Raw genomic sequence first — 16,316 nt, 5'->3', positions numbered from 1 at the left:
CCTATACTATTTCCCTAATTTTAACATCGAACCACAACAATCCACAATGCAGTAACTGAATTATCCACAACAGTATGTTCATGTCAGTACAGTCATACAAATATACTCAACCAATCAAACATTCACTTCAATAACTAGAAGCACTCGGAGAGCGCAGACCTCCACCAAGGCTGATCAGTGGCCCCCCCCGTGGGCCCCCCCACACCAAGGAGGTTATGTTTTTGCCAGGGTTTGTTTGTTTGTTTGTTTGTTTGTTTGTTTGTCTGTCTGTCTGTTTGTCTGTCCGTTAGTGTGCAACATAACCCAAAAAGTTATGGACAGATTTTGATGAAATTTTCAGGGTTTGTTGGAAATGGGCCCCCCCGTGGGCCCCCCCACCCCCGATCACCACCAAAATTTAATCATTTCTTCCTTATCCCATTTCCAACAAACCCTGAAATTTTCATCAAAATCTGTCCATAACTTTTTGAGTTATGTTGCACACTAACGGACAGACAAACAGACAGACAGACAAACAAACAAACAAACAAACCCTGGCAAAAACATAACCTCCTTGGTGGAGGTAATTACAGCACCTTTAAAAAACTGGCTTCGTGTGACCATGGAAATGCAGTGACTATACTAAGCTAAGCTAACAGAAGGGCTGCGAGAACCGAATAAATGTTTCTCATGTAAACCTTTATTCGGGTTTAACATTTCCATGTAAACAGAAGAGAAAATACTTTGGTTCCGAATTAATTTCTTCTGGAAAAATAAATCGGATTTAAAAAATGTCATGTAACCGTACCCATTGTGGAACCTGAGCTAAAAGGATTGTTAATATCTTAGTGTAATTTTTGCATTTCACAAAGTCATCCCAAGGGCCGGATTTGGCCCCCGGGCCGCATGTTTGACACCCGTGGGTTAAATGAATGTAGATATTGGAATAAGTATTCATTAATGTGACTTGCTGTCCCTTTTCTTCTTGGAGGCCTATTGAAAACACCACAGCTTACAGCAGATAACAACAGATAGCCTGTGGCGTGCCTATAATAAACGGATAAAAGCACAGGATATGCAAAGCCACGCAGAGAAAGCCTATTCATGTCATAGTGAAGTGTCCTAACAACTGGTTGGACTGGCTTGTCCCTCTTGTGTGATGTCATCCAATGGATGAGTGGCTGGCGGCTGTGATGCGCATGTATGCAGTCCACTGCCTCAACGCATCACAGTGAAGCGCACTTGACAGCTTGCCAGGTTAGAGGGGGAAAAACACACCATTCAAGGGAGGAAACCAGACCTGCTGAATTTCCACCAGCCCGGCCGTCATCCGCATCCAGAGGAGGTGGAGGTTTTTCCCCGCAGCCTCTTTTTTTTTCTCATGCATCATTTTGGATGTACCATGTTTGTGTCGTAACGCACAGATGCCAGTGTAACCGGGGCAGGATCTGTTCTAGACCCAAACACAGCCGCTTTGTTGAATAGGATCTGTTGTGACTGGACATGAATTCGGCGGAACAGACGGTTACATGGTTGATTACGCTGGGGGTGTTGGAATCACCAAAGAAGACCATCTCGGATCCTGAAGCGTTTCTGCAGAGCTCCCTGAAGGATGGGGTGGTCTTGTGTAAACTGCTGGAGCGGCTCAGCCCGGGGTCCACGGAGAAAGTAAGGGCTATATCCACCCCCGCTCCCCTCCGCATATACCCGCCCGCCCCGTCGGCGTGTCTGTGCTGCCCAGATCCGTAAACCGACGCGGTTTGTTGTCTGGCTTCTTTTTCTGCCCACTGGTCCATGAGGCGATTTCTTTTGTAGGTCACGGCAGCCCGGGTTATTGTCTGCGAAAACAGCCCTATATGCAGAAGCATACGTATGACAGCCAGAAAAAAAAAAAAAAGACAAAAAAAAAAAAAAAAAAGAAAGGAGGCCTCTGCTTCCTCTGTTTATGGATCTGCTGTAAAATAGGCAACATCACAGCAAAAGCAACCCAGATAGATGTAAATAATAATAATAATTATCCTGAAAATGCACTGTGGTGAAGGCGGTCTGGGCTTTGGAATGAGGATGTCGTGTCATGTTTTAATACTGGTTTGAACACTAAACAAATCTGCTTTATCGTTTGATGCTTCTGATGTAAATTCCTCTTTAATCCACGGCGATGTGGTTGTATGTCAGTGCATTAGGATCCACAGTATGATCAGTCATCTGTACACAGACCATAAGAGTGGGCCGCCATTGACTGCAAAGGCGCACAGACATAGATGGACCCTCTCCCCATTTAAAGAAACAGCGCAGTGTTTGTGTCTGTCAACCTATAGCGTCAGCTACTTTAGACATCTGCCTAAAGGAGGCAATGTTTCTGAAAAGGAGGATCCTCTGTTCATGGCTGCCTGTGTGCCTGCAAACAGGAGAAATTTGCCTGTCAAATGGCAGCTCATGTTGCTCCATTTCCCCCTAGAATTGTTTACTGCTGCATAATTTGTGTGACATAACCAAATTCCTTTTCATGGGAGCTTTTAATGTTGATGAAAGGACGGCTTCACAAAATTACAGAGAAAAGAACCACGACCTGGCCTCCCACACTTTAAAATATAGACCTGTGGGGCATAAAGAGCTAATATATTGCTAAACATCACCCAGATAGTAAATGTTTTGGCAGTTTTATGGTATGCATTTGGCATTTTTGGCTTTCTTATGGCATTATGAAAACCTTTAGGCTTAACTGTGTATGATTAAGGTTATCCATAATAGATATGGAGGCACCAGCAGTATATGGCTGAGTTCTGGCATATGTCTGGTTAACCAAAAGACTGGGCAAAGAGTGGGATCAAGTATAGGGATGGTATGGCATGTTTATGGCAAGACAGAAGATTGACTAAAGAGCGGCAACATCTTATTCCATATATGGATGTGTTTTGGTTGTGTTCTGGCATATTTCTGTAAAGCCAAAACACTGCGCAAAGAGCGGGAATTTCTACCCAGAAGAAAACCCCACTTCATTTTAAAAGCATGATCAACACAAATTTGGGGTGAATTTTGGCCTCCTTTTGGCCTGTCTTAGGGTCAGTTTTGGCTACTTTTTGGCTGGATTATGAGGGTTTGGGGCTTTTCTGGGACAATTATGGCTATATTTTGGAAGTCCGCAATTAGTTTTGGGTGAATTTGGGCTTCCTTCTGGTTTGATTTTGGCTTGCCATGGCAAATGGCATGCCAGTTTTGGGCCAGAGTTAAGCCATAATGATTTTGCTATCTGGACACTGTTTATAAAGATGCAGCACCTTATTTCAATGGAATATAATGCTTTTACCCCAACTAACCTGTAATTAACATTTACAAAACCTGGTAAACTCTCCCCAGTTGTTGGTGTGTATCTCCTGTGCTTCTTCAACATTTCCACATGTCATGGTTATATAATACTGAAAAAGGTGACTGTGCCCTGCCACAGAACATCTCATCATATCTGTCCCAAATGTGGCCCTCATCTGATTTGAGTTCAGACTGTTTCTCCCACGCTGCGATGATTCCCACTAGACGAATACCAGTGTTGTAGTGTATTGTTTTTTGATAGCTACATCTCTCTTTGCCTCAGGGATTTCATTCCTTGTTTCTCCTGTTGAAGCCCGTCATGTAACATCAACTCAATTTCAACCAGTCTAAATGTTCTTTTCTCCCTTTATTTGTTAATTTCTAATCCTTATGTTCATTATTAATCCTTATGTTACTCTCTCATATGTGCAACATATGCTCAAAATAATTTAACAAGATTGACAAGTGTGCAGACATGCAAGCAGGTGAGAAAAACTGACAAAAGGGAATAGGTATGTCTATATAAGAAAGGGGTTAGGTGGGAAAGGAAGAAGCTATACTGTGAAATTCTACCATTATATTAGATAAGATAGAATTCATTACCAATTTACACAGTCTGGCAGATTGGTCATAGTCCATTTTCTATAATGTGGATTGATATGTTTATTCAGTGAAAAGGTCTGATGTGCTGCTGATGAGACAATGCTTGATTACATTTTGGACCAGATTAGAGCGGTCAATATTATGATAATTAATTGGTTTGAGTAATTCTTTGTCAGTTATTTAATTTTCTAAAATTTCTGATTGGAATCTCTTAAATGAGAAATACTCTCTGGTTCATTTCCCTCTTTGGGGCAGTTAAATCAATATTTTTACATTGTGGACTTAATATGACTTTTAAGGACATCAGATCAGGGTATGAGGAAACACTTCTTTATCATTGTCTGGTGTTTTTTTTTTTTTTTTTTTATCAAATTATCAATCAGCTAATCAAAAAAAAAAAAAAATCAAGAGATTTATTGACAATGAAAATAACTTAGATTATTCACCAGTAAACATTGGTCAGTTAATTCTTTACTGGTCAAGATTCTTTATTAACCCAAATATGTCATCTGTTCATTACACCAATACTGAGTCCAGTTTTTAATGTGGTAATTTTACCAAAGTAGGTTGATATATCGCTATTATTTCAGTTATATCAGTAACCATGACCTTCATATCAGCATGTCCCTCAGTAACAGTACTAATACCACCGTGTGGAAATACTAGCTATGCGTAAAAGTTTTGTGTTCATAGTCTTAATAAGCAAAAGTATGGAAGTAGTATTACCAAAATGTACAATGTATGAAAAGTCAAAGAAGTCATTGTGCAGTAAAATGGTCCCTCTCTGTGTGATACTTATAGAAACACATTCTAGCCAAAAAAAAAAAAAAAAAGTTCCTTACTTTAATGTTTTGTTGGACTGCCTTTAGCTTTTATTATGGCAGTCATTCACCATGGTACCATTTCAATGATCTTATGCAGGCTCACAACATTTATTTCCAACATTTTGTGGACGCATAACATTTCTAAAACCAGACCAGACCAACTGAATCACTGTAGGCGCTAGGCATCATGGGTAATCAATTCACCCACCTCTCCTCTTACCCTGATGAGCCCATCACTCTGAAACAGGATCAATCTGGACTCATCAGACCATATGACCTTTTTCCAATCCAATATTTATGCTCTCTATCAAACTGATGATTGTTTAAGAAATGAGACGATACTCACTGCATCAGTTAAAGGGTTAAAGAACGTGTTAGAGCTGAAACACATTAATCACCCCAGTGATTATCCAGTGGAAGGATCTAAACTATTTACTTAGTTAAATCCTAGTGATGCTTTTTTTTGGCTGGACTTTGTGTGACACTTTTACTGCATTTAAGTGTTTTGGAAATTGCTGCTGTAAGACCACCATGTGTTGAGCGTTGCTGTCCTGTGGGAACCATGCTTCTTTTAAAGGTCAACTTTTCATGTGCTCAGAAAAATAGTCCATTTTCAATTCTAGGGGGACACAGTGAAAGAAAAGACAGGTCATTTAGCTTAAGATTGAGCATTGAATTTTATCTTGAAGCCTCAAAAGACCATTTAATTTTTCTGATAAGATGTGTTGTGTTTCAAATACAACAAAATTACAGGTGTCTGTCCCAGTGCAGTTTAAAACACACACTACTGTACAAAAGTCCAAGACCACCTTTGGCTTTGTCGGTTTAGTTAAGTACAAATGACCACACATATGCATTTCTCAGTCTTTATATCTGTATCATAAAAGGGAAGTGGACTCTGTTTGTGTGTGTGTCTCAGGCATCACACAAAATCCAGAAAGAGCTGACTGCTGCAGTTTGGTGTACTTATGTATTTTTGGTCAAGGAAGAGACTAGCAAAAACGGCAAGTTGAAAGGACCAATATTTTTGGGAGATGTAGTGATTTTGGAATACAATAGCCTTACAATCATGTTGCTATGCCCGAAATCGTGTGAATGCTTTGGCGATGACTGCTGGACAAATGTGGTACAGCATGCATGAATACACAACAAATACCCATGCTGGGGGACCGGGATGTTGCCCCTCAGGATTGGGATGTGGATTTTAAAAGCACCCCCCCTTTTTGCATCCCACCCTCATTATTGTTAATGATGAAGTCCAGGATCTAGAACCCATGATTCCCCACAGGTCAACATACTTATTAAGATATAATCTGGATATATATGAAGTATGTACAGCAGTAAAAACAAACATTTCAGGGACAAAACAGCTACTAGAAACCAAGGTGGTAGTGTTTAGTGTGACCTCCCTTTGCACTTAACATGTCTTAAAGGAGTGATATTTTGCTTTTTTTTAAATGGAATCATGCATTTTAAAACATTTCCCTGTGGTCTGCATAAACTGTAAATGCTATGCTTGGGTCTGAATTCTTCAGTCAATCTTCAACCCTATTTCTGAGTAATGACACCAGAAAGGTTGTTTTTAGTGCTGGCCCATTAAATGCACATGAGCCACTTCACACCCCACCTCCTCCAGGTTGCTGGCTGTGCTGCTCTGTCCCATTCAACCAACAACTGAGCATTTTAGGTAATCGGCTCGAAGTTTGGACATATTCTCAGTTTGGACTACAACCACTGCTGCTGACAAACAATTATGGCATAGTTGGAGAAATGTTCGTCGGAAGTCCTAACTTTATATGTGCAAATTTTGGGACATAACTAGTTATAAAGGTAACAAATTAAGCAGGAATTAAAGCAGGTTGTAGAAATCCACTTGATTTTTGCCAAAATGAATATACAAATAGCTTTGCAGCACCTGGAGGGTTCAAATTCAAACTTTTTGAACTATTAAGGTTCCCAAATACATAAATAATGCCGCGTTTCCACTACATGGTACTGACTCGACTCAACTCAGCCTTTTTGTGTTGCCATTACGAAAAAGGACCTGGAATCTGGTACCCGGTACTAGTTTTTTGGTATCACCAAAGGAGGTTCCAAGACAGGATAACAGATACTAAAATGTGACGTGTAAACACTGCAGACCACTGATGGGTCACAGAGTTCTCTCTGTGACCCAATGTTTTACAAAAAACAGATGCAGAAGTTGACAGTAAATATAGCGGTAGGTTAATCCACATGATGAGAGCCCACAAAACTACACTACAGTTGGTCAAGATTCAGTCTTTGGTGGCCAACGTAAAAATTCAGCATGAGCTTGACGGGACAACCTGCTACAAGCGAGTTTATCAGCAACTCTCTGAGCAGACGACACGGAAGTAACGCACTGCATCGCTTTGACGTCCAGGTTCTGTAAAGTCGGTAGTGTCCTGTGATGGAAACAGTCTCCAGGAATAGTATCTGGTACCTGAGTCGAGTCGAGCCGAGCCAAGCTGGTTCCACATAGTGGAAACGCGGCATAAATCAAAGACTAATAAAAGTGGGTTTAACAAAATATGACCCCTTTAACATTTTACCCTTATGTTCAGAACATATAAGGTATATAAAACCACGTTTCCTTCATTATGTTTCTAACTGTTGTGCTGCTTCTTATGGGATCGGAGGTCACACTAAACAGTCACGTTAATCTTTAGAACCCATTTAGTTCTATTTTTTTTTTGTGTGTGTGTGTTTGTGTCTTTTAAGGCTGTGCACATCTTCCATGAGAAGAAAAGAGAATGAGAAATTATTAATTTCAAACCTGCGGAAACAACAAAACTAAAGGTGGCCTAAGATTTATATCTTAGGCCACATATTGCATATATATTTATGCATGGTCCTTCCATCTATCCATCCATTTACTGAGCCACTTAGTCCTTGTGATGGTCATGGGGGTTTTGTACAGTATTGTATATGCAAAATAAATATGTGTAACATAAAAACCCACACAATCAACCATATCCTCAATACACATTAAACAAGCAGGGGAAAGTGCATCTGTATGAAAATATGATATAAAACTCATTAATAATAGATAAAACTAGATAGGATAACATACAAATCCATGTATTGCACAGTGTGCAGCAACATAATGCCCTATATGTTGCAGCATCAAATAGCTGTGATCTGAAAGGTGAATGGAGTAAAAATAGTGTGGAAGTGGTAGCAAAAAATGTAAACCACCACTGTTAGGGCTTGAATAATAATAATAATAATAATAATAATAATAATAATAATAATAATAATAATTATAATAGCAAGTCCACAAAAAAATCACAAGTAATTCAAGAGTTGATATAATTAAATATGACCATAATGCATTGTATGTTTGTAAACAAAGCAAGCAGTCCTGCTGAATTCCTGTAGGAAATGACAGTTCGGAGAAGGATATCACATATGTATCCAATCCAATCCACTTTCTTTGAATAGCACATTTAAACGAGAACGTTTCCAAAGTGCTGCACATCATAAAAACATAAGTACATAAAACTACAATAATGCTATAAACAAAACAATAAAATCAAATAGTTAAAAATTAGGGATGCACCGATCCAATACCAGTATTGGGCATCGGCTCCGATATTCAGTGTGTGTACTTGTATTCGTACTCGTAAAAGATATCCGATCCAAATGAAAATGAAACTTATGGCTCATTTCTCTTTTCTCTACCTGCTGAAGCTTTGCTTTTAAACCTTACCAGCGAAAACGCTGCAATATTAGTATGACAGTAGTGTTACCTCTGTCATCTCCATGTTTGTTATTACTGAATTTCTTCTTATCAAAAAACCTTACTCTTCTTCATGGTATTTGTCCAGTATGGTTAATTTAGAGCGGCGCCCCCTGGTGGATTAATTGAGAAACGCTCATTCCAACACATTAAATGCCAGTAGCAGTACTTTTTTCCAGTCAGACTAATGAAAACGACAATATAGCACATTAACAAAAGGAACTAAGAACTGGAATGGGATTATTAAGTACTCGTATCGGTACTCGGTATCAGCAAGTACTCAAATGTAAATACTCGGTCTGGAAAAAAGTGGTATTGGTGCATCCCTATTAAAAATAGTTCAAAACAATAAAATAAATAAATAAATGTATATATAGCATATGTATGTATATATAGCCCCCCCCCCTCCATTTTTTCTGGATCCGCCACTGGATCTGCAAGTTTTCTGTTGTGTTTTTAAACTTTTTGTTTGTTTGTTTTTTGTTCCAATAATTTTAAAATGCAATTTTTTTTTATTTCTTATTGTAGAAATTTCCATGATACAATAAAAATAAGTCAGTTTAGATTTGCATTGAATGACTGGAAACTGTGCACAATCTGAAGCAGTATCAACATTTATCTGACCATCTGTCATTATCTCTCACTAACCACCGTTTATTCAACATGAACAATGGTTAGTGAGTACCAAATTTGTGCAACTGATATGTTTTATGTGCGTTTCTTCTTATCCACTGTGCGTAAAGAAGTCATTCAAAAAGCAGTGCATCTATAGGCTGCAGCAGCACCGATGGGGAACCCTATTTGTCAACGTCATTTCCCTCTACCCAATACCACAGCCTCTTCCACTTCCCCGCTGCGGGATTTGTGTTGTGCGTCCCGGAGCTCCAGGCCCAGTGCGAACAGGGACTGAGGAGAATGCGCGTCGGGAAAGAAGATACTTTAATCAGGCTGATGAACTGACAGAGACCTGCGGTGTGAAAGCTTAAGGGTGACCTGGAGGTGTGTTTCTCTAACCAGCGTTTTCGTCTTGCAGATTTATCCAGAACCGAAGAACGACGGTGAGTGTCTGAGCAACATAAAGGAGTTTCTCAAAGGCTGCACATCGTTCCGCGTCGAGGTGAGTGCCTTTTTACATCTGGGGTTCTCTCTTGTTTTTGTTTTTTTTTTGTTTGTTTGTTTGTTTTTTTGTTTTTGCACTTTTACGCGCACCGGAGACGGATGGTGCGTAAAACGTTGCGCTTTCGTGTTTTAAGTGGATACAATAAACAATGGAGTGGACGGAGCCGTGACAGTGGAGGGAGGAGGAGTGAACTGAGAGCCCACAACAATCACCCATCTCCCGGTTGAGTGTTAATCCATCGCGTGGTGGTTTATTTTGGAACATTATAGTAACACCCAGTCACACTCATTCATAAATTATAACACTGAGGCGCATCCGTTTGACACAGACTCACTTTAAGGGTTTACACGCATCAAACTGTGTGTTTTTGTGTCCAAATAATGCAAAGCTTTGTCCTCTTTGTCCCTTTAGTGTCTCCCCAGATAGCAAATATTTTGGCAGTATTATGGCATAAATTTGGCATTTTTGGCTTTCTTTTGGCATTATGAAAACCTTTAGGCTTAACTATGGTATGATTAAGGTTATCCATAATAGATATGGAGGCACCAGCAACATATGACTGAGTTATGGCGTATGTCTGGTTAACCAAAAGACTGGGCAAAGAGCAGGATCAAGTATAGGGATGGTATGGCATGTTTATGGCAAGACAGAAGATTGACTAGAGCGGCAACATCTTATTCCATATATGGATGTTTTTTGGTTGTGTTTTTGGCATGTTTCTGTAAAGCCAAAACACTGCGCAAAGAGCGGGAATTTCTACCCAGAAGAAAACCACACTTCATTTTAAAAGCATGATCAACACAAATTTTGGGTGAATTTTGGCATCTCTTTGGGTCCATTTTGGCTACTTTTTGGCTGGATTATGGGGATTTGGGGCTTTTCTGGGACAATTATGGCTATATTTTGAAAGTCTGCAATTAGTTTTGGGTGAATTTTGGCTATTTTGGGCCATTTAGGGCCCATACATCCACCCAGAACTTTGCCAAAATGGCATGCCAGTTTTGGGCCAGATTTAAGCCATAATGATTTTGCTATCTGGGTCATCTGCTCTCCATTCAATATAAGCATTGAGATAATAATACTCATACAAACTACTAAAAACAATCCAAATCAGTGGTTATGTAACAGTAGCTTTGGTTCTGACATGTAGTTACAGTGTTATTTATAATAAGTCTGAGCTTGTACCAGGTGGGGTTAGATACATGGGTTGTGGTGCTAGAATGCCTCCATTGACTTAAAGCAAATCGAGGACAGTGTGCTGTTTAAGGTTTTGTGCTGGTCGATGCATAGAGGGGTCATTGAACCAGCCCTAGTGTAACAATACAGCTCAGTGTTTGCAGCATTGTCTGTCCCAGCTAAGTCTGCAGTCACTAAACAAGAGCTGGACATGGGCCGAGACACAGCGCTGTCACCCACAGTGAGTGGAACATGGCCTTTGGTGGATAAATACTAAGGGGAGCAGAAGACGTTTGTCATGACTTTATTGGGAAAGGGCCTTGATTGTTTGTCTTGGCTCACAGTGTGGATGTGATTTGGCAAAGGAGTTGAGCAATAGTTGTCAGTTTTATGCGGAACGAGTTTAGTGTGTGTTGTGAGTGAAGGACAAAAAAGTAAAGGTACAGATACATATTTCAATGTAATGTGTTTTTTTTATATACAGTACTGCAGTGTTTTTCAACCGTGGGGTCACCTGAAGTTTCTAGTAAGTGATAAAAAAACAAAACAAGTTACTAATAAAAAATATATGGTGAGAGAGACAATTACAATACTTAAAAGACATGACAAACTCTGAAGCTGAAACTGAAGCACTGTGGTACTGTTTATCTTTCAAATGTTCATTGTGGTCTGTTTCAGATGCTTCAGCTCTTTCATAATTCATAGTTTGAGTTATTGTTTGTTCAGTATTAATTGTCAGCTTTGTAAATCCAAGCTGGACTGACTGTACATATCCTGACCAAGGAAAATAAAATTCTCATTTTGTGCAGTAATCTACACCTGGCTTTTCTGCCTCCGTCCATAATAATATACATTATATAGGCTAAATGTCATCTAATATTAATGTTTATTTGCAACATAGTATAGCAAACTATTACATGATGAAAAACATATTAATTTTAGCAAAAAAAAAAGTCTCGGTTTTGAATGTCTGGGGTCGCCAGAATTTTGTGATGTTAAAATGGGGTCACAAGGCAAAAAAGGTTGGGAACCACTGCAGTACTATGTAAAAGGGAAGTAGGTCTTTTCAGACCCTGGACGTTTTGCATTAGACGGTTCGCACCCGGCCTGGATGTTTTGAACCCTGGGATAAAGGCATTTTGAGTTATCTTATACATATTTACAATATCTTCTTCTAAACTAATTAATGAAACATCATCTTATTAATAATTATAGAAGTGCATGTTAGGCTTCTAACCAATTCCTTATTCAACCTTAATAAGACTATTAACATTTTATTTTCACATGACAGATTTGACACTGTGTCATGATTGAAATCCAACCTCAATTTGTTGATAAGATGAATAGTTTCATTAGTTTGTCTCCCATTAACTTTGAAAGTAGCATTTCACATGTCATTTGTGATGTAGATCTCATGATCTTGAAATTAATATAATTTATCTTATACATATTTAGAATATCTTCTAAACTAATTAATGTACTGGGGGAGCAGTTTAAAATGTGCTATGGCATGAATGAAGCATCAAAATCACTGTAAAATGTTATAGCTGCGTGACAGTTTTGGGGGGAGGTCTTACAGAGATTACCCCTTGCCACCCTCACCAGATGATAAGAAACCGTGCTAATTATGCCCAGTAGGCTCGCGAGGCGAAACATCCAGACTTCAGGTGCGAACCGCCTAAGTGTGAAACGTCTGTCAGCTGTGTAAAAGTCCTAGGCCAATATTAGGTTTGTTGTTTTAGTGAAGTTCTAATGACCACACATACGCATTTCTCAGTCTCTGTATTAAGATCCAATCTGGATATTTGTGAAATGCAGTATGTACAGCAGTAAAAACAACAGGTTCAGGGAAAAACAACTTCTATAAACCAAAGAGGAAGTAGTTCGTGTGACCCCCCCACACACACACCTAATATGTTTTTAACCATTTTGTTCGGGTAAAGTGAGATTTATTGCATTCATTTTCTGATGCTTTATACCAGGTTTCATTCAACACATATCAGATGTTTCTAATTGTTTGTGCTGCTTCTTGTCATGGGCTCAGAGGTCACACTAAGTAGTAACTTTAACATTTAGAACCCATTTACTTCAGTTTTTGTGTCTTTTAAGGCTGTGCACATATTTTCTGTGTTTTCTTGCTGTATCTGAAGAAAAGAGAGTGAGAATAAATATGTGCTCATTTCAATCCTGCAAAAACAACAGCACTGAAGTTGGCCTAAGACTTTTGCACAGTACTGTATGTTCATAGCTTAAAGAAACAGCAAATGCAACAGTTCAGTTAAGTACAAAATCTAAAAAGAAATAGATGAACATACACAGAGAAATTCATTCTCTTATACAGATCATCTTAGCCCTTCTACCAGAAAAAAATCCCTATAGGGTCTCAAACCACACCACCCCTGTCTTCATTATACAACCCGTCTCCTCAGATGATGCATGTTTGCCATTACACTTCATCACAAATCATGTATAAGTACCGAGTCCATCTTCCACAGTCATGATATTACACCGTTCCAAGTAAAACTGCAATGCATGAATTTAATTTTATTCCAAGGATAGCTGTAAGTGGGTCAGATTTCCAACACATCACTGAAGCCTCTGGAAAAACCTTAAGAAGACGACCTGATAGTCATTCATTATAGTGCATGACCAGAAAGCATGAATTACACCGTTGTTTTATTATATAAGATCATGTCTGACATGGACCGAACAGTCATGTATACGCTTTAAATGTTCGTTCTGGATCTCTGTTCAGTCGTCTTTCCATGCATGTTGGAGTCATGCGATTAAGTTGTGCATCTGTCACATTCCCTCTGCATCATAATTGTTGCGAAGAAAGCAAAGTGGCATTCAAATGCTGCAAAATACTGCATAATGTCTTAGAGTGTTCTCTGTGTGACTGTGAAATAAACAATGGAGGTTAATAGGCAACAAAGAGCAGATGTTTTCTATCATCACATGAAATATAATGAGTGTTTGCATCAAATCTGTTCCTTCTTTTAGCGCTGACTAGTACAAAGCTATTGACTGTATTTTAATTCATGTCATCACCACATGATTGTGTATGATAAACACATCACAAAAACAGAAATTAGGAGAACAGTTTTATTTACACTATGCTGTCATACGCGAACCTTTGACTCGTCAAATGAAATAGTGATCAGTGTGAGTTTATTTATCAAAATCCAATCCAACTTCATTTGTAAAAGACTTTAAAACAACCACAGTGGGCCAAAGTGCTGTACAGAAAATAAATAAAAAACCAAAATAACAGAGTAAAATACAAGAATAGATTAAAAGACATAGAATAACTTAAAAAAAAAAAATTATAAAAAAGAAGTCATATATATGATCACTGCAGTATTTAACAGCGTCTCTCATCACTCAGCGCATTGTGAGTTTGTTCGTATTGATTCCACTGCGGTGCTCTGAAAGAGAGAGATTGTAGTTTATACCAAATTCATTTCCTGTCGTAGACTATTTGGTTCTCGTGAGGAAAAACTGAGTTCAAATGCATGTGACTTTTTTTTTTTTTTTAGTGAACAGGATTACAGCAGTTTGGGACATGACGGTCTTCCCTCTCATCAACTGTAGAGGAATGATGGATATTCTCCAGGGGCCAGAGCACTGCTGGCTCTCACCCCAGGTAGCCACGGCTGCAGATTACAGCAGCGGCCGCTTATTTGAGTGGAGCAGACACATAGGCACCGTGCTTTCACAGTCCTGACCTGCCTCTTTTTTAACAGAGATAAGCCATGGGTTTGGCTGAGTATGAACATATTACCCATGCTCTTTTGTAGACCTCCTTGGGACATTTACAAATAAAATAAAGATGTCGTTCAGATACTTTACTGCTTAGGTGCTCTGACGTTTGAAGACAGCTGCTGGTCATGACCAGTGACCTCTGATATGTGTGACCACAGGAAGTAATCCTCAGAGTTCCCATGACCTCTCTGGTCCCTGAGTCTGGAATAGTAACTCTCTGTAACCTCTGTTTTTTTTTTTTTTATGAAGGTCAGGTAACTGAAGTTAATACAGAAAATATCCTCAGTTGTGATGGGTTTAAATCAGTGTTTTTCAACCTTGGGGTCGGGACTCCACGTGGGGTCACCTGGAATTCAAATGGGGTTGCCTGAAATTTCCAGTAATTAATAAAAATAAAAAAAACCAACAACTTACTAATAAAAAATATATGGTGAGTTTACAGAAACGATCCCAACCCATAAAAGACATGACAAACTGTGCAGCTGAAACTGAAGCACTGTGGTACTGTTTATCTTTCAAATGTTCGTTGTGGTCAGTTTCAGATGCTGCAGCTCGTTCATAATTCATAGTTTGAGTTCTTGTTTTTTCAGTATTAATTGTCAGCCTTGTAAATCCAAGCTGGACTGACTGTACATATCCTGACCAAGGAAAATAACATTCTCATTTTGTGCAGTAATCTACACCTGGCTTTTCTGCCTCCGTCCATAATAATATACATTATATAGACTTAATGTTGTCTAAAATGAATGTTTATTTGCAACACAGAAACTATTACATGATCAAAAACAAATTAATTTTAGCTAAAAAAAAAAAAAAAAATCTCTGTTTTGAATGTCTGAGGTCGCCAGAAATTTGTGATGTTAAAATGGGGTCACGAGACAAAAAAGGTTGGGAACCACTGGTTTAAATTGTGCCCTAACATCACAGTTGTGTTGACTTAGGCCCTGCCCATACGAAGACGGTTTCGGTCATATCTGCAAAAATTTTGTATCGGATACACCTTTCGACCACACAAAACTGACGTTTTCAGTCACTGAAATTGCAACTTTTTGAAACCGGGTCACAGAGTGGATACATTTGAAGTTTTGCGTCTTTGTCTGTACGACCAAACCGCAATTTTTCTAAAAGGATGACATCATCGCCTGACCTCTCTAACCTTTCACCCCAGAAACAAGACGCCACTTCACAACAACAACAATAATAGGTGACTACAGAGTAGTGCTCATACTACAGCAGCTATTGAGCTTATTGGAAATATTGTTTGTTTGTTTATTTATTTCAAATATAACATTAAAATCAAACCACAAAAGATTTATAAAAAAACAAAGGAAAACATTCAAAAAGGATCGGGATGAAGTTTAATTTATAATCTCCCACCCTCTCACCCCATCCTTCTACCTGCCCTAAATTCTTATGTCAGATCTTATAAGTAACTCAAATATCCGACACAGACTAAATTTTGACTAAGCACGAAACACAAAAATGATATACATATCAAGGATAGACCCTGTCCATTTTGCAACAGCATTTCACATCAAAATAAACTCTGTCCTTTTTGTAGCAGTAAAAATACCCATGTCAAAAACAAAAATGAACTCTGTTCATTTCCTAACAATAATACACATATCAACACATGAATCAAAATCTTCAGCTACTCTTTCATTACAATGAGCAACAACCAACCATAGCTAACATTATTCACTATATACTTTTGGATCTACCGTGGAGCGGGTCAACCGGGAGGTAATATTGGAAGAGACCCGGTAGAACCAAGCAAGCT

General features: G+C 38.8%; 1 protein-coding gene across 3 annotated transcripts in view; it reads left to right on the top strand.

Moving 5' to 3' along the window:
- The first annotated feature begins 1,182 nt into the window (after positions 1-1,182).
- arhgef7a (Rho guanine nucleotide exchange factor (GEF) 7a) overlaps positions 1,183-16,316 on the top strand; it is a 49,875-nt gene continuing 34,741 nt past the window's right edge. For 2 of the 3 annotated variants that reach the window (XM_030125180.1, XM_030125181.1), the window contains exons 1-2: positions 1,483-1,647; positions 9,509-9,592. In XM_030125180.1, coding sequence (XP_029981040.1) covers positions 1,483-1,647; positions 9,509-9,592 — 249 coding nt within the window. Of the gene's footprint in view, positions 1,648-9,508; positions 9,593-16,316 lie in introns of all 3 variants that reach the window. The other variant, XM_030125179.1, reaches the window with a different exon arrangement.

The sequence above is a fragment of the Sphaeramia orbicularis genome, chromosome 21 (assembly GCF_902148855.1).
Source record: "Sphaeramia orbicularis chromosome 21, fSphaOr1.1, whole genome shotgun sequence".
Classification (NCBI taxonomy): Eukaryota; Metazoa; Chordata; class Actinopteri; order Kurtiformes; family Apogonidae; genus Sphaeramia; species Sphaeramia orbicularis.
This window is presented reverse-complemented; position numbering and strand designations above follow the sequence as displayed.